Here is a 17,681-nt window from a genome sequence, read left to right as displayed (position 1 = left end):
GAAGCCCACACACCTAGAGCCTGTGCTCCACAACAAGAGAAGCCACGGCAATGAGGAGCCCGCGCGACACAACGAAGAGTAGCCCCCACTCACCGCAACTAAAAAGAAAGCCCGCGCACAGCAAAAAAAGACCCAACACAGCCAATAAAATAATAAATAAATAAATTTATATGAAAAAAGAAACATTCAATACGGGAGAGCTTCTTGTTACTATCTGCCCCCCCTCCCCGTGATGTTTGTCACTAAATAACAATACACATGATTTTAAACTATTTAAAGCAACAATGTAGACTCATCAGAGAGGAGCTGGCAAATGCTGATTAAAAAATAAGACACACAAACCCCAGGTGGGTATTCGGACACAAGTCACGATCTCACCTGATGAATGGGCGGGAGATGGCCAGCACGGTGCGGATGAACCAGGACGGGTGGACAATGATTAAGGACTTCAGGTTTTTCCGCAATCTGAATGGGGGGGCAGAGAGAGCAAGGTGGGCTCCTTGGGAAAGCCCTGGGGAGGGAGCAGCTAACCTGTGTTACCTTCTCTGTGCGCCCAGGAGATGCTATGATTATCTCCACTGACAGGGAGGAGGCAGAGTCTCGGTAAAGCTAAGCCTCCTCGCCAGTTTGCAGGTGGAAGAGCTGATGTCTTGCCCCGGCTCCCCTTAATTTAAGAGTCTGAGCATCTGACTGCGTGGCCACACTGCCTTGCATTCTCAAAGATTTTCTGGGGACCCCTGGTTCTGAGTACCTGTTATGGGCATATTGCATGGCAGCCACCTTATGTGGGAATTAGGGTAATTGCAGGAGTAATTAGTTAAGGTGCCCCTAATCCACTCTGACTGGTGTCCTTAAAAAAAGGGGACATTTGCACACAGGTGTGCACAAGGGGGATTCTCCCTCACAGCCCCAGAAGCAACCAACCCTGCAGACACCTTGATCTCGGACGTCTAGCCGCCAGAACTGGGAGACGGTACATGTCTGTCGTTTAAGCCACCCAGGCTGGTGCTTTGTCATGGCCTCCCCAGCCAACCATGACACACCTTTCAGAGGGACTGCAGGGCCCCTTGCACCCCAGGAGGTCCCCCAGCCCACCCACTCACCTCCTGTCAATCATCTGATAGCACTTCTTCAGCCAGCCGATGCCGGGCATTCGCCGTCGGGGCGTGGCACCATTCAGGTACACGATCATGTAATCCTCAGCCACGAGGAGCTCCAAACTGCTGATGACGTACCTGGTCACGGGGCACAGAGCATAGGGGACCCGGCGAGCGGGGCTCAGAGTCAGGAAGCCCAGCTCCTGGAAGGGACGCCCTGTGGAACCTGCTCTTTCTGCCTCTGCCTGCCCTGGCTGTGCCGGCCACACCTGTTCAGGTGTTGTTGGCTGTGCTGGCATACTCGGCTGGGGCGGGGGGCGGGGGGAGACCCCAGCCCACCCCAAATTTGTGTCAGTGGCATAACGATTATAGTAGTTACTATTTTATTGTGCACTTACTAAGTGTCATCTAATGTCTCCATCCATCCTGGGAGGTGGGTTTCCACAGCCCCAGACACACCTTGCGGAAGGTGTGTCTGGGGCCACAGCCAATGGTCCACTGCACTGGACATTAAGGACCTGAGGTCCATCCCAGCCTCGTCTCCCCCTAAGTGATTTCAGAAGAATCCTTTCTTTTTTTTTCTTTGTTTCTTTGTTTGTTTTTAATATTTATTTGGTTGCATGGAGTCAGTCGCAGCAGGCGGGCTTCTTAGTTGCAGCTTGAGGGCTCCTTAGTTGTGGCATGTGAACTCTTCATTGCGGCATGCATGTGGGATCTAGTTCCCTGACCAGGGATTGAGGCCTACCCCCCTGCATTGGGATTTCGGAGTCTTACCCACCAGGGAAGTCCCAGAAGAATCCTTTCCTCTCTTTCAGCCTCTACTTCCCCATCTGTAAACTGGAGAGACTGGGCTCCCTGGTATCTCAGGCCACTTTGCAATCTGACCTTCCATGGTTACCTCCCCTTCCTCTGGCCCCTATCTTACACACCCAAGCCCCGCTGTCTAAGAAGGAAATCTTCATAATAATGATAATAGGAGTAATAACGATTTGCTGAGCTCTACGGTCATCTGCCAAGTGCTTTAAATGTTATCATCTCTCTCCATCATAGTGAAACTGTATCTGTGTGTCCTTGGGCATGTGACTTAACCTCTCTGTGCCTCAGGATCTGCCCCACAGAATGGGAGGCAACAGTAGCTACCCCCCGGGGGCGTGCCAAGGTGGAAGGCGTTATGACATACCAAGCCCTTCGCTTTGTGGCTGACACGTAGCGAATGCCTCATAAGCACTAGTGACGGTGACAGTTGCACCGGTGAGGCCCAGCAGGCGAGCAGGGGACTCAGATGGAGGTCTGCTGGCTGCCCAGTCCTTCCTGGTGCCGGGCAGAGCCCCTACCTGACATGGCTCTTGCAGCCTGGTCCAGGCCACCGGCTGGGACCCTCAGAGGGTGGGCCACTTACAGGAAGAGGTTCTCCATGATGTAGTGGTAGTCGGGGGAGCTGCTGTCTGGGAGGAAGCAGGCGGCAAAGACGATGATGGCGTTGAGACCTTCGCCGTAGTACCCTGGGGAGAGGCGGCCGGGGAGTGAGTGGCCCCAGGCAGAGACGGGCAGAGCCCTTTCCTAGCTCTGAGCCGCCCCCTGCTCCACCCCGTGCAGCCGGACCCGTCCCACCCTCTGCCCGTGCTCAGAAGGTACAGCTCTGAGTCACGGCAGCCTGGCTGGAGAAGCTGGCCGACATGTGACCTGCTTCTGCCTTTGGTGGAGGAACGCCAGCCACGCTTGTAGGCCCCTTCTGTGTGCGCCCGGCATGTCTATGCCTCATCCCCTTGCGAGTGTCACCCCTGCACACCCAGACACTGGGGCTTGCTTTAATATCACCCTGGCTCAGAAGAAGAGACCGAGGTCCAGAGAGGGCCGCTGATGGGCCTCCAGTTGCTGGAGGTGGGAGGGACCTGAGGGGTGTGGCCTCACCTCCGTGGGTCACCACCCTCATGTAGGGCCGGATCATGTGCAGGTCGATGCGGTGTTCCTGTTCTCCAATAATCACTGTCCGCCACAGACGCCCATTGGCGGCACTGCCATCCTCCCCTGAGCCATCCCCAAACAGGTCCGCGCTGTCCCCAGGCATGTTCTTGGCAGCGGCCACAGGGGTGTCATCTGGAAGCAGGGCAGGGGGGAAGGTGAGTGGAAGGGACGCCTGAGTCTGGACCCCTCCTGAGTCCCAGCCTCCCTCTCCCAGCTACCTGTGCCTGTGGCCTCCTCTCTCCTCAGGCCAGAGGCAACCCCACGCATCCTACCCTTCGCTGACAGGTGGTGTTAGGTTGGGGCTGCCGGGCAAAATGGAGGTTCTGGGAGCCCAACAGTCATGCCCAAACGATATATTTTTTCCCCCAAGATGTGGAGCACAGGAAAGCGCTGGGTCAGGCGGTTGGCCTGGGTAGAGCCCGTTTCCCTCTGGGTGACCGTGCACATTTTCCTTCCTTCTCTGGGCTTCTCAGGATTCTTAACCATGCTTGAAATATGTGCCTCTTTCCCACCTGTCATCCTGCAATCTTCCCGCCTCAGAAAATAGCCCGGCCGTTTTCCCAGCTGCTCAGGCCCCAAACCCAGGCGTCACCTTCGACCCCTTCCCCCTTCACACTCTACACCCACCCAGCAAGTGCCGTGGCTCTGCTTCCAACCCCATGGCCACCACCCCCACCCCCTTTCTTTCTTTCTTTTCTTTTTAAAGGTTTATTATTTATTTATTTAATTTTTGTCTGCGTTGGGTCTTTGCTGCTGCGCACGGGCTTTCTCTAGTTGTGGCGAGCGGGGGCTACTCTTCATTGCGCTGCAGGGGCTTCTCATTGTGGTGGCTTCTCTTGTTGTGGAGCCCGGGCTCTAGGCGCGTGGGCTTCCGTAGTTGTGGCGCATGGGCTTCGTTGCTCCGAGGCACGTGGGATCTTCCCAGATCAGGGATCGAACCTGTGTTCCCTGAGTTGGCAGGTGGATTTTTAACCACGGCGCCACCAGGGGAGTCCCCACACCTTTCTGATCTGTGTTCTTACCTCGGAATGTCAGTTCAAATAACACCCACCCAGCAAGGCCTGTCCTGGCAACGCTGCAAAAGAGCCCTCCCCACCCCCAGGTAGCCTGGCTCAAGGAGTCTTGGGCTGGGCACTTTTGACATTTGGGGCTGGTCATTCTCTGTGTGTCGGGGGGGTCATCCTGGGCACTGTGAGGTGTGAAGCACCATCCCTGACCTCACCTACTTGATGCCAGGATTCCCCCAGTCGTGACAACCACAGATGTCCCCAGACATGGCCCAGTGTCCCCTGGGGGGTGGGGGGCGGCATTGCCCGAGACCCCCTGCCCTCTCCCATCACCTCATTTCTCACACAGCACCGATGACCAGGTGCAATTATCTCGTGTACATTTGTTCCACCACCCAGAGCCTGGTTTTCCGATTGCCGCACGAGCAGGCTGACACCATCTATTCCTGACGTGTCCCCGTCCTCTCTCCCCAGCCCCACTCCCTCCATGGTAATCAGGACCTGCTTCACAAAACAGCTATGGAATCAGGGGGAGGCCCTTCCTTCTGGCCTTGGTCACCTTTGAGAATCGGGTGAAAGACGCATCTCCCAGCAAAGTCCACAAGGAAATGTGCGTGGACTCCCAGGGGCTGTTCTGGGAGTCTTGGATTAGAAGCCCTGCCCGCACCTGAATCTATGGGGATGGAGGACGGGGCTCCAGCAAGCTGGGCCTGGAAGCCAAGAGGAGCGCTGAGGTCCGATCTGGGGGCCCGGCAGGTGCGACGCGTGAGTAACCTCACCTTCCCACTCCAGCTCATTGCCGTTCCCCAGGAACTCCAGCGAGTCGGTCTCATCGGGGGTCTCGATGTCATCCACGTTGATATCCAGGTCATCAGGGGTGTCCAGGAAGTCGTCGGACAACAGGGAGCCCTCGCTCTGGTCCAGGGAAATGTTGATCTCGGGGGCCACCAGTGTCTTTCGCTTACGGTGAGCCCCATTGAAGTTCAGCGTGTTGGGAGGGGCTGTGCGGGAAACAGAATAAACAAAAGCAAAACAAAACCAGTCGCTTTTTCTTTCTTCTTCCCCCTCTCCTGTTCCCAACCCAGCGGAGATCCACTCTGTCCTGTCATGGGGCGTGGTTAGGAGTTAGAGGACATCCTTTTGCGGCAGTGGTTAACGTAACCATCTAGCTCGGCGGTCAAGGGTGGACGCTTGGACGTAGGGCAAACCTGGGTTCAGAGCCTGACCTCACTACTCGCTAACTCCGTGACCCTGCAGCACAACCTTGCTCTGAGTTTAATTCACTTTTACCATCTGCAAAATGGGAGCCGAATCAAGGTCACGTCAAGGTCAGACGATGACGTGGGGATTAGACCTCGGGCAGCCTGGGTTCCAGACTGGGTTCCAGATGGTGGGCTCTGGACCTACCAACATCTGCGACTCTTGTCCCTTCTGGCTAAGGCTGGCAGAGAACGTCCACATTCTGTTTTTTACCTTTCTGGGATGCTCGACTCGAACGATTAACTTTTAGTGATCACGTAACGCAGGCCAGGCCCTCCGCAAAGCCCTCCCCCGCGTTTTCATGTTCCAACTTTGCTATTGCCCCCTTTAACAGTTGAGCAAACTGAGGCACAGACGGGCAGGATCCTCCCACGTCACCCTGAAGCCTCTTGGGGTGGATTGGACCACTTCCTCCTAATGACTCTCAGCCTGGAGTCTGGTCTCCTTGTAAAGGGTGGTTTCTCCTCCCGGGCTGCCCCCGGGGGGTTAAAGCCGTCTGACAGCCCGCAGCGCAGAGCCAGCCTCACAGGTTTACATGTTTACAGGCTTATGTGACGGGAAAGCCATCACCTCCCCCAAAGCCAGCCCTGGGGAAAGAGGCCAGTCTTCTCGGGAATTCACCCTAGGTTTTGTGCTGTGGCCTTTGAGGACAAAATAAATAACCCAGTAGGAGAGTCTCACCCTTCTCTTATTGGATGAAGACATTTACAGATTCATAATTAAATGGACCACATTTTTTTTTTCACTTTGAATCTCACATTTTTCCCCCTTTGAATCTCTTGGTCCCTAAGCAGCAGGTCAGAGGTGACTGCTTCAGGGGACACTGGGATAGAAATACACACTTTGGCAGAAAATGATAAGAACACAAGTCACATTTACCAAGTGCCTGCTATGTGCGGGGCCCTGGCATAATTTCTAGGTCTCACCGTAATGTGTGGTGGGAAATGTTACCCATTTTACAGATGGGCACACTGAGGCAGGGGACTTGCCCAGGGATCCGACCCCAGGCCTCTCAGCTCACCCTGCCTTTTTCACGGGAAGTGTGTTGGGAGCAGTGAATCAGGAGTGCTTGATTTAAAACACCTCTACTCTTCCTGCTGGGGTCAAGTTGCGGGTCACAGCATGGCGACAGTAAAGGCTAAAGGTGCAGGGTAGCAAGGCAGCAGTAATGCCACCACGTGGACCTAGGGGACAGGGCATTGAGCCGAAGAAGATGATTCTCCGGCCTTAAAACCTCAAAAAAAAAAAAAAAATTAGTGGAATTTGCCCTGCCAAGTTTCAGACTTGTTGGGAGCCCTGACCCTTTCTTCCTTCCAATTTCTCCCATTTGGAATGAGAATATCTGTTCTATGCCTGTCTCGGCATTGGATTTTGGAAGCAGAAACATTGCCTGATTTCATAGGTCCACAGCTGGAGAGCAATTTTGCCCTGGAACGAATCACACCTGAGTTTTTGGTGTCCCCCTCCCCCCTACCCTTGAGCCCTTCGACTGATTAGATGCGACCCACCCACACAATGGAAGGCAATCTGCTTTACTCAAAGTCCACGAATTTAAATGGAAATCTCATCTAAAAAAACCTCCCAACAGAAACATCTAGAATCATGTTTGGCCACAGAGCTGGGTACCATGGGTGACTTCAGGGATGTGGCTGTCCCTCTCTGGGCAGTCTTTCCCCTGCAGGGTGGGTACTGTGATGGGCTGTATGGGGGAGATGCAGGCCCCCTACTGGGGCCCCCCAGCAGGACGCTGTGAGGAGATGCCATCAAGGAGAACATGTGTTCAAGGCAGTGCCTCTGGCTGCCCCAGACCCCCGTTCACAACGTCTGGGTCTTTGGATCCTCAGAGCCAAGAGCTCTGCTGAGTGCTCAGGACAGCAGAGCCCTCCCAGGGCTGACTTTGTGCCTGGCATCCCTGGGGCACTTTATGCAAATCATCTCATTTAATCCTTGCATGCCCCTTCTGTGGGAGGCTCACTACCTGTAATTTTGTAGATGAGGAATTGAAGGCACAGAGAGGCTGAGCAACCAGTTCAAGGACACAGAGCAACACCGCACACTGAGTTCATGATGCTGCCCACACACACCTCTGGTTCTCCACCACAGCTGCTTTCCCTGCAGGCCTTGGAGTAGAGCAACCCCCTTCCCTGACATTTCACCCAGGAGGCATGACCTCTGACATTTCTACAGTTACGGTCCCGGGCAGTGCGCATTTCTGCATACATGGAAACTTACAGGATGTGTCTTCCGTGGGGCTGCCAAGCAAGTCCATCCCTGTCTCTTCCGGGAGTGGCCTGCAGACCCAGCCAGGAGCGGACATCCGGCACCAGGCACCACAGGTCGAGCCACAGGAGCGTGGAGTTCAGACAAAATGATAGCAACAAAATCTGTTTAGTTTTGGGAAATCATTGGGACAAAATATGTCTGCTCATGAGCACAGAAAATCATAAACCAAGGGAGGGAATACGGGGATATGTGTATAAAAACAGATGATTGAACTTGGTGTACCCCCCAAAAAAATAATAATTAAATTAAAAAAAAGAAAAAAAATTAAAAAAAAGAAAAAGAAAAAGAAAATCATAAACCATCAGTGCTAGAGGGCGCCCATCAGGTCATCTAATAAATATTAAGCCTTTTTTTTGGGGGGGGGATGCCGAAGCCCAGAGAGAAGGAGGTCTCATTTATATTGTATTTGGAATATAAGCAGCATTCTTCATGGGCTGATCCCCACAGGGTTTGGTCTCCGGTAAATTGTTGCTATTAAACGCTGTCAGACGTTGTCCAATGGACACAGCAGACAACTGAACGAGCTCTCTGTGGCCAATGCTGGACTGGTCTGACCAACAAAATATATCATGAAGTATTGGATTGTGAGCCAATGTTTAAAATAAAATGTCCACGAGTCCATACAGATATAAATAAATGATTGAACAAATAAATATGGGGAGAAGAGACAAATTTTTCCTGCAGAGAAGAATTTCAGCTAATGTCTGTGGATAGTCTGCCCTCAAAGAGATGGAGAGTAACCCTCTTCTCTGTAAGCGTGGGCTGGGCATGGTGACTTCCTTCCAAAGAGGACAGTATGGGAAGGGAGGAGGCGTGACTTTACAGTGGAGACACCTGAGCAGCATGACCTCAGCCAAGGGACCAAGGTCAACACCAGCAGTGATGAGTCACATTGATGGCAGACATCCCGAGATGATGGACGAGATGGCCCCTCACGTGTGATCCTCCACCCAGCACCCAGCACCCCAGTCTAAACCTGAGAAGAACACCAGACAAATTCGCACTGAGGGAAAGTCTACAAAATCTCAGACAGCAGTCCTCCTCAAACCCAACAAGGGCATCAAGAACAAGGAAAGTCTGAGAAACTGTCACAGCCCAGAGGAGCCTGAGGAGATGGGACGCCTGAATATTACATGGGAACTTGGGTGGAATCCTAGGAAGGAAAAAGAATATTAGGAGAAAAGGACTATGGAAATCTGAATAAATTGTGGCCCTCAGTTAATAACAGTGTATCAATATCAGCCTATTAATTGTAGCAAATGTATCAGCGTGATGTAAGATGTTTCTCATAGGAGAAGTGGGTGTGGGGGGATGTGTACGGAAATTTTCTGTAATATACTTGCAACTTCTCTGTAAATCTAAAACTTCTAAAAAGTAAAATTGAAAAAAAGAAAGGCAGCCAGCTATGCCTGTGTGCCCCTTTAATGCTTGGTGGAGCACGAATTTGCAAAATAAGACCTGTTTCTCTGGCACTGGCCAGACTGTTTTTTGGACCACAGCTCCCGCTGCCTGATTTTGACCCATGTGCTCTGGCTCCTTTGCTCCCCAGGGAAATAGTTCCAGGCAGAACGGTTTGCAGAGTGCATGGGGCTGTCAGAGGCTCTAGCTGCAGGGTTTGCTGACTCAGGGAAGCACTGCAGCATTAATTCATCTCTGTAACTCAGCAGTGCTAGCTCAGCTGAAAGGGGACCTATTTAGACGGGGGAGGGCAGTAAAATGCTTTTCCTTTTCCTTTTAAAAAACCATTTATTCCATCACCTCTCTTCCTCATAGGGCATGAGCTGGCACCCTCCGCAGGGTGGAATTTATCCATGCTTCTTCCTCTGCACCCCCCCCGCCCCCGCCTGCCTTTCTCCCATTCACCATGTTTTAAATGTTCTTTGAGTAACCACTACTTTCCAGGTACATTGGTCTTGGAGGTAAAGGATAAATCCAATGTTGCCCTGCTTTGTTGGAGGTCAAAAGTCAAAATAGAGCCGAGGTCCAAAGGAAATGAAGATACATACATATCCACACAAAAACACACACCCGAATGTTCACGGCAGCGTGATCAGATTAGAAACAACCCAAATGTCTATCAAGTGATGAACGGATAAACAAAACATGGTCCTTCTGTACAATGGAATATTATTCAGCCATGAAAATGAGCGAAGTACTGACACTTGCTACAGTGTGGATGGATCTTGAGAACACGATGCTCAGGGAGAGACGCCAGACACAGAAGGACACACAGGGTGTGACTCCACTGATGGGAAACGTCCAGAACAGGCAGCTCCACAGAGATAGGAGGTGCATTCGTGGTTGCCAGGGGGATGGGGAGTGACTGCTAATGGGGGCGGGGTTTCATTTTGTGGTGATGGAATGTTTTGGAACCAGGTAGAGGTGATGGCTGCACAACACGTGAGTTGTGTATTTAAAATGGTTATTTTTATGTTAGGTAAATTTCACCTCCATTTAAGAAAGAGAAAAAGCAAGCTTCAGATTAAGTCAGAAGGTTGTAAAGAAGCATCTTTTTTTCAGATTGAGACAAGACAACTCACACACCCATTTCATGTACGTGTTGCTCTCTCCCTCCGGTCGGTAGCTGACACCCCTGCTCTCAACACGGGGAGGGAACCTGGTAACTCAGGAATCATTCCAGGGTCCCGGAGTACAGGAGGCACACCGCCTCCTTGCAAGGTTACCCAAAATTGCGCTCCGCAATTGCAGACCAACAGCTGATGCACCACCCTTAGTTTTGTCCTGCCCACACAGCATTTCATAACATTTAAAATTTGCTGTCAAATCAGAGATGCGACACAAAAAGTCTAGATTTCAGTCTTGAATCAGATCTGCCCTTCGTGCGTGGTAATCACCACTGGGAACTGACCGCTCACCCCCCCTGCTCACCTGGGCGTTGGGATTTCCTTCCAGTTCCTTCCTGCATTTACTCTGCCTCCCTTGCCTCCACCTGTTTGAGGGTGCAATCCCTGTTGCTCTAGAATCAGCTAGAACTGTAATTTACCCCGACGGACAGGGCACTCACTGTGTTGGAAAGTTGATGGAATTACCGTCTTTGCTCCTCACAGCGTCCCTATGAGGCAGGTAGAAGCCCATTTCACAGAGGAGGAAACGGAGGCTAAACCAGAGGATGCCCGAGGGCGGAACCCTGCACAGTGGCAGAGCTCGGGTCCGTCACTGCCCTCTACTGCCCCCTTGTGCCCAGTCTGCACATGTGCGTCCACCCCCTGAGACTCACAGGGCTGCAGCTTTCAAGGCCAGGTGAGACCTGATTCTTTCCACAAGCTCCCGGAAGACCTCGCCTTATGAAACCCCTCCACGAACTCCAAGTGGATCCGGGTGGCTCCCTGCAGCACTTGCTTCCAGTCTGTGCTGGGAAACCCACGTAAAAAGTGGGGTTCCCCTAATCTACCGGGTGTACAGTGTGGCTTTATCCTTCTGGTGCGGGTTGACTTACACCTCCCCCCACCCCCCCAAAAAACATAATTCAGATCTTAACTCCCAGGACCTGGGGATGTGACCTATTTGGAAATAGGGTCGTTGCAGACATCATTAAGATGTAGTCACACTGGAGTAACGTGGGCCCTACAGCCAGTCAGCAGTGTGTTTCTAAGAGGAGGGAAGTTTGGACGCAGACACACAGAGGAGAAGGCCATGTGAAGGTGGAGACAGATGCAAAGCAAAACTGCGATGAGCCTGGGACTTCCCTGGTGGCGCAGTGGGTAAGACTCCACGCTCCCAAGGCAGGGGGCCCGGGTTGCATCCCCAGTCGGAGAACTAGATCCCACATGCATGTCGCAACGAACTCATGCCGCAACTAAAAAAGATCCCGCATGCCACAACGAAGATCCCTCGTGCTGCAACTAAGTCCCAGCGCAGCCTAAATAAACAAATATTAAAATAAAAAAAACTACGATGAGGTATCACCTCACACTGGTCATCTGGCCATCAATAAAAATATCTGCAAACGATAAATGCTGGAGAGGGTGTGGAGAAAAGGAAACACGGTTGGAGGGAATGTAAACTGGTGCAGCCACTGTGGAAAAACAGTATGGAGGTTCCTTAAAAAACTAAAAATAGAGCCACCATATGACCCAGTGATCCCACTCCTGGGCATATAACCGGAGAAAACTAATTCAAAAAGATACAGGCACCGCAATGTCCATGGCAGTGCTATTCACAATAGCCAAAACACGGAAGCAACTAAATGTCCATCGACACAGGAATGGATAAAGAAGATGTGGTACAGATATACAATGGACTATTACTCAGCCATAAAAAAGAACGAAATAATGCCATTTGCAGCAACATGGATGGACCTAGAGATGATCATACTGAGTGAAATAAGTCAGACAGAGACAAACATCATATGATATTGCTTATATGTGGAATCTAAAAAAAGGTACACATGAACTTACCTACGAAACAGAAATAGAGTTACAGTTGTAGAAAATAAACTTATGGTTACCGGGGGTAAGGGTGGGGGATAAATTGGAAGATTGGGATTGACACATACATATTATTATATATAAAATAGATCACTAATAAACACCTACTATATAGCACAGGGAACTCTACTCAATACTCTGTGATGGCCTATATGGGAAAAGATCTAAAAAAGAGTGGATATACGTATATGTGTAACTGATTCACTTTGCTATACAGCAGAAAGTAACACACACTGTAAATCAAGTATACTCCAGTAAAAATAAAAAAAAAAATAATAAAACACCAGCTTAAAAAAAAAGATGGAGGGCTTCCCCGGTGGCACAGTGGTTAAGAATCTGCCTGCCAATGCAGGGGACACAGGCTTGATCCCTGGGCTGGGAAGATCCCACATGCCACGGAGCAACTAAGCCCGTGCGCCACAACTACTGAGCCCACGCACTGCAAATAGTGAAGCCTGTGTGCCTAGAGCCTGTGCTCCACAACAAGAGAAGCCCACACATCGCAACAAAGAGTAGCCCCTGCTTGCCACAACTAGAGACAGCCCACGCACAGCAACAAAGACCCAATGCAGCCAAAAATAAAACAAATAAATAATAAAATAAATCTTACAAAAAAAAAATATGGAGGCAGAGAGTGGAGTGATGTATCCATAAGCCACAGGCCGCCGAGAATTGCCGGCCACCACAGAAGCTGGAAGAGGCAGGAAGGACCCTTCCCAGAACCTTCAGAGGGTTACAGCCTTGCTGACAGCTTGATTTTGGATTTTTAGCCTCCAGAACTGTGAGAGAAGACATTTCTGTTGTTTTAAGCCAGTTTGTGGTACTTTGCTATGGCAGCTCTGGGAAATTCACGTGCCCTCTCAGCATGAAATCCAAATTTCTCTCCTGGGCATCCCATCTGGACGTGGCATCTGTGAAGCCTCACACCTTACACCTGTGATCTAGCCAGGCTCTTGTACTGCATTCCCTACCATGCCAAGGTCCTCTCTGCCCCAGTGCCTTTGCACACCCTCCCCCCTCTGCTTAGAGGGCTACTTCCTGCTTTCTTTGCCTGATGAACTCGCTTAGGTTTTAAGGCTGGGTCAGCATCCTCCAGGAGGCCCCATCTGAACTTGACCTCCACTGCACCTCTGCATTCTGCCTCAGAAGCCTCCTTTAGCACCACTGAGTCTGTGGTACTGTGTGCCAATTGCTTGCTTCCTGGGCAGACTGTGAGTCCTTGAAGGGGAGGAAGTGCCTCTTCCTCTCTTGCTTGGGTGAGTCACAGGCCTGGCCCTGGAGGAAGCAGACCTCAACAAGTTTGCTTTTGTTTTAACTGATTATTTTTTGTCTGTGTTGGGTCTTCGTTGCTATGCATGGGCTTTCTCTAGTTGTGTAGAGTAGGGGCTACTCTTCGTTGTGCGTGGGCTTCTCAGTGCGGTGGCTCCTCTTGCTGTGGAGCACGGGCTCTAGGCACGTGGGCTCGGTAGCTGCCGCCCACAGGCTCTAGGGTGCACAGGCTTCAGTAGTTGTGGCCCATGGGCTTAGTTGCTCTGGGGCATGTGGGATTTCTCGGACCAAGGATCAAACCTGTGTCACCTGCATTGGCAGGTGGATTCTTTTTTTTTTTTTAAGTGTACAATTTGATATACTTTTTTTCTTATTAGTAATGTATATATGGCAATCCCAATCTCCCAGTTCATCCCATCCCACCCCACCCCACCCTTTCCCCACTTGGTGTCCATATGTTTCTTCTCTACATCTGTGGCAGGCGGATTCTTAACCACTGCACCACCAGGGTTAAGCTGTCCAGTGGTTAAGACTTCACCATCCAATGCAGGGGGTGCAGGTTTGATCCCTGGTCAGGGAGCTAAGATCCCACAGGCCTCGTGGCTAAAAAAACCCCCAAAAACATAAAGCAGAAGCAATATTGTAACACATTCAATAAAGACTTTTTAAAAAATGATCCACAGCAAAAAAAAGAAAAAAAAATCTTTAGAAATACCTGTCACCCGGAATCAGCTGTTACTGCAATAGTTCTGGCTTCAGAGGCGGCTCCTGGACCTAGTTCTACCCTCAGATCCTAGCCTCTGGCTTAATGTTACTCATGGTGTGAAAGAAGGGAACTGGGAATAGACTGTGGGCCCCAGAACCTTTGAACATGCCTCCTGCTTCCCAGCTGGTGCCCCAGGACTTTGACGGCATTAAGATTGGCAGTGCTGCCTCAGTCTCCCCTCCAGGGCTGCCCAGCCTCTGTTTCTGCCTGACCATGGCCACCTCTGGTGCAAGATAACAGCAAAAACTCTTTCTGGGCATAAGTAAGCTTTTCCAACGCTCAAAGGTGCGCCAGTAGCCCTGGGCCTTATTGTAGGTCTCCTGCAAAGCTAAGTCAAGGGAACTGCTGAGAGGCTTTCAAAAATTATCCATTGGCGGGACTTCCCAGGTGGCGCAGTGGTTAAGAATCCTCCTGCCAATGCAAGGGACATGGGTTCGATCCCTGGGCCAGGAAGATCCCACATGCCCTGGAACAACTAAGTCCATGCACCACAACTACTGAGCCTGCATTCTAGAGCCCAAGAGCCACAACTACTGAGCCTGTGTGCCACAGCTACTGAAGTCCGTGCTCCGCAACAAGAGAAGCCACTGCACTGAGAAGCCCACGCACCACAATGAAGAGTAGCCCCTGATCCCCACATCTAGAGAAAGCCCGCATGTAGCGACGAAGACCCAACATAGCAAAAAAATAAATAAAAATAAATTATTCATTGGCAACTTTGGTGGTTTCAGATACTCAGATAAATGTGCCCTTTTTCTTTCTCTGCAATTCCCAACACCTCTGTCCATTCATCTCGCTCTGGCCTCCCCCAGCACCATCACCTCTTGGCCGGATCAGAAGGCCTGGGGTTGCAAACAGCATCCCAGATGGAGGCATCACAGCCCTCGCCCACCCACTCCACCCTCAGCAGTCACACTGGCTCAGAGGATGCAAAGAGGACGTGATGGACTGAATCGTGTCATCCCCCTGCCCTCCCCACAATTTATACATTGAAGGCTCAGTGCCCAATATGACTGTGTTTGGAGACAGAGTCTTTAGGAGGCAACTGAGGTTAAAGGAGGTCAAAATGGTGGGGCCCCGATCCCCTCAGATTGTGGCCTTACAAGAAGTGGGAGGGACTTCCCGGGGATCCAGAGGTTAAGACTCTGAGCTCCCAGTGCAGGGGGCCCGGGTTCGATCCCTGGTCAGGGAACTAGATCCCGCATGCTGCAACGAAAGATCCTGCAGGCTGCACTGCAGATCCTGTGTGCCACTGCGAAGACCCGGGCAGCCAAATAAATAAATAAAATAAAATATTAAAAAAAAAAAAAAGGTGGAGAGCCATGAGAAAGCTCCCTTTCCACATACAAGCACAGAAGAAAGGCTACGTGAGGACACAGTGAGAAGGCCAGGAAGAGAGCCCTCACCAGAAGCCAACCCTGCTGGCACCTTGATCTCAGACATCCAGCCTCCGGAGCTGTGAGAGAATAGATGTCTGCTGTTGAAGCTGCCTGGGGTGTGGTATTCTGCTATGATAGCCCAGCATCGTTGGAGCACAGAAAAGAAAAAACAGCAGAGTTGAGGAGGTCAGAAGATGCTGGGGCCACTCAGAGCCCTCCATCACTTCCTGCCCCAAACCCACGGCTCCCGAGTGACAGTTTTGGGGACTGCTGAGCTGGGCAATGTGAAATCAGCGCTGTGCATGTGTTGGGCTGGGGGAGGGAGATGACTAGCCTGCCCTGTGCAGGGCCTGGTGGATACACACAGAGGCTGAGCATAGATAGAGAGACAGACAGCAGACAGACAGACACAGAGAGAGACAGGGGAGGAAGGGAGAGACAGAGCGGGATGGGGTGGGGTGGGGGGGGCAGAGAAGGATAAGTAAAGGAAGTAAAATCTTAACAATTGGCAAATCTGGGAAATTTCAAATCAAACAATCAGCAAATTTACCAAAGTTTACAGATATTCCTTACACCATTCTTGTAGTTTTTTCCTAAGCTCGGGGCTATGTCAGAATAAAAAGTTATGGGGGGAGGAATAAATTGGGAAACTGGGATGGACATATACACACTGCTATATATAAAATATGTAACTAATAAGAACCTGCATAGCACAGGGAACTCTACTCAATACTCTGTAATGATCTATATGGGAACAGAATCTAAAAAAGAGTGGATATATGTATATGTGTAACTAATTCACTTTGCTGTACAGCAGAAACTAACACAACATTGTAAATCAACTGTACTGGGACTTCCCTGGTGGTCTGGTGGGTAAGACTCCGTGCTCCCAATGCAAGGGGCCCAGGTTCGATTCCTTGCCGGGGAACTGGATCCCACATACCACAATGCAGATTCCAAGTGCTGTAACTAAGACCTGGCACAGCCAAATAAATAAATAAATAGTTTAAAAAAATAAATCAACTATACTTCAATTAAAAAAGGGGAAAAAAAAGAATAAAAAGTTACAAACAAAACCCATGACCACTCTGTTGTAGAGGAAAGAGCAGGCTGAGACACCAGTCAGACATCTAACCCTGCACCTGCCTCTCCTTAGCTGTGAGAGCCTGCCAAGCCCTTCCCCACCCTGGTCCTCAGTTTCCCCATCCAACCTTCCTTCAGTCCCTCAATCTGCTTCCACTGGCCTCAGGGCCTTTGCACATGCTGCTCTCTGCTTGAAATACCCGACCCCTACCCTCAGCCTTTCTCCCCTGTTCATACCTCTTCATCCTTCACAGCTCCGTTCAGTGCCTCCCCCAACGTCCCCAACCTAGTCAGATCCCACCTGGTGCTCTGCAGATGCCCAGAACCCAGCTGCAATTTTCCATTGGCTTGTGCGGTTATAAAGGATCGCCTGTCTCTGCCCCAGACTTCAAGCACCCCATGAGGGCGGCTCTCCTGTTCTCCCTGTGTCCCCAGTGTCCCACCCCGGGGCTGGCATACAGTCAGTGCATATCACTAGAATGAATGAATGAATGGGGAAAAGAGGCAGGTAGATGAATCATCTCCAGGCCGCCCTCAGCTAAGGTCCACAGGAATCTGCAGAAGAGCAGGTGGTACAGGAAGGCGCTGCAAGGCAATGGCAGTGGGAGGGGCTGTGGGCACAGGGTGAGGAATGGGACACACCCGGGGCAGCTCGAGGATGCCCCCAGGAAGGGATCACTGAGCTGGAAGGAATAGAATCGGGGGCTGTCTGGCATCAGACAGAGGTGCTTATGTTGAGCTGCAGCTGGACGCTGTATAAGGAGCTGTACTCATTTCCCCCAGAACGAGGAGGACAGAGCCCCGACGAAGGCACGTTCCAGGCCCGCGGCTGCACAGTCAGGCCCCTATCCTGCAAACACTGAACTACTGAAAAGGGAGAGGAACCCTCTCCAGCTGGGGAAACTCACTTGGTATTCACATTTGCAGCTGCTCTCAGGGCCACTTTGTCTCAACAAGGCTTGGGAGAGGAGGGTCTCTTTCATGGGGGGGATGGGAAAAGGAACTGGAGTGAACCAGATATGAGCTGACAAGAATGATGCTGGGACTTCCCTGGTGGTCCAGTGGTTAAGACTCCGCGCTTCCACTGCAGGGGGTGCGGGTTCGATCCCTGGCTGGTGCAGCCA

At 51.2% G+C, this 17,681-nt stretch overlaps 1 protein-coding gene across 1 annotated transcript in view; it reads right to left on the bottom strand.

Annotated features, from left to right (window-relative positions):
• The window catches only part of ATCAY (ATCAY kinesin light chain interacting caytaxin), a 34,038-nt gene that overhangs the window by 12,875 nt on the left and 3,482 nt on the right, over window positions 1–17,681 (bottom strand). Inside the window, exons 2-7 of the mRNA XM_057710022.1 lie at window positions 7,562–7,620; window positions 4,849–5,070; window positions 3,009–3,194; window positions 2,497–2,599; window positions 1,104–1,235; window positions 379–465 (exon numbers count right to left, since the gene is read on the bottom strand). Coding sequence (XP_057566005.1) covers window positions 379–465; window positions 1,104–1,235; window positions 2,497–2,599; window positions 3,009–3,194; window positions 4,849–5,070; window positions 7,562–7,620 — 789 coding nt within the window. The remainder of the gene's footprint in view (window positions 1–378; window positions 466–1,103; window positions 1,236–2,496; window positions 2,600–3,008; window positions 3,195–4,848; window positions 5,071–7,561; window positions 7,621–17,681) is intronic.

Source organism: Hippopotamus amphibius, chromosome 15 (genome assembly GCF_030028045.1).
Source record: "Hippopotamus amphibius kiboko isolate mHipAmp2 chromosome 15, mHipAmp2.hap2, whole genome shotgun sequence".
In the NCBI taxonomy this organism is placed as follows: Eukaryota; Metazoa; Chordata; class Mammalia; order Artiodactyla; family Hippopotamidae; genus Hippopotamus; species Hippopotamus amphibius.
Note: the sequence above shows the minus strand (reverse complement) of the source record. Positions and strands in the feature narration are given on the sequence as shown.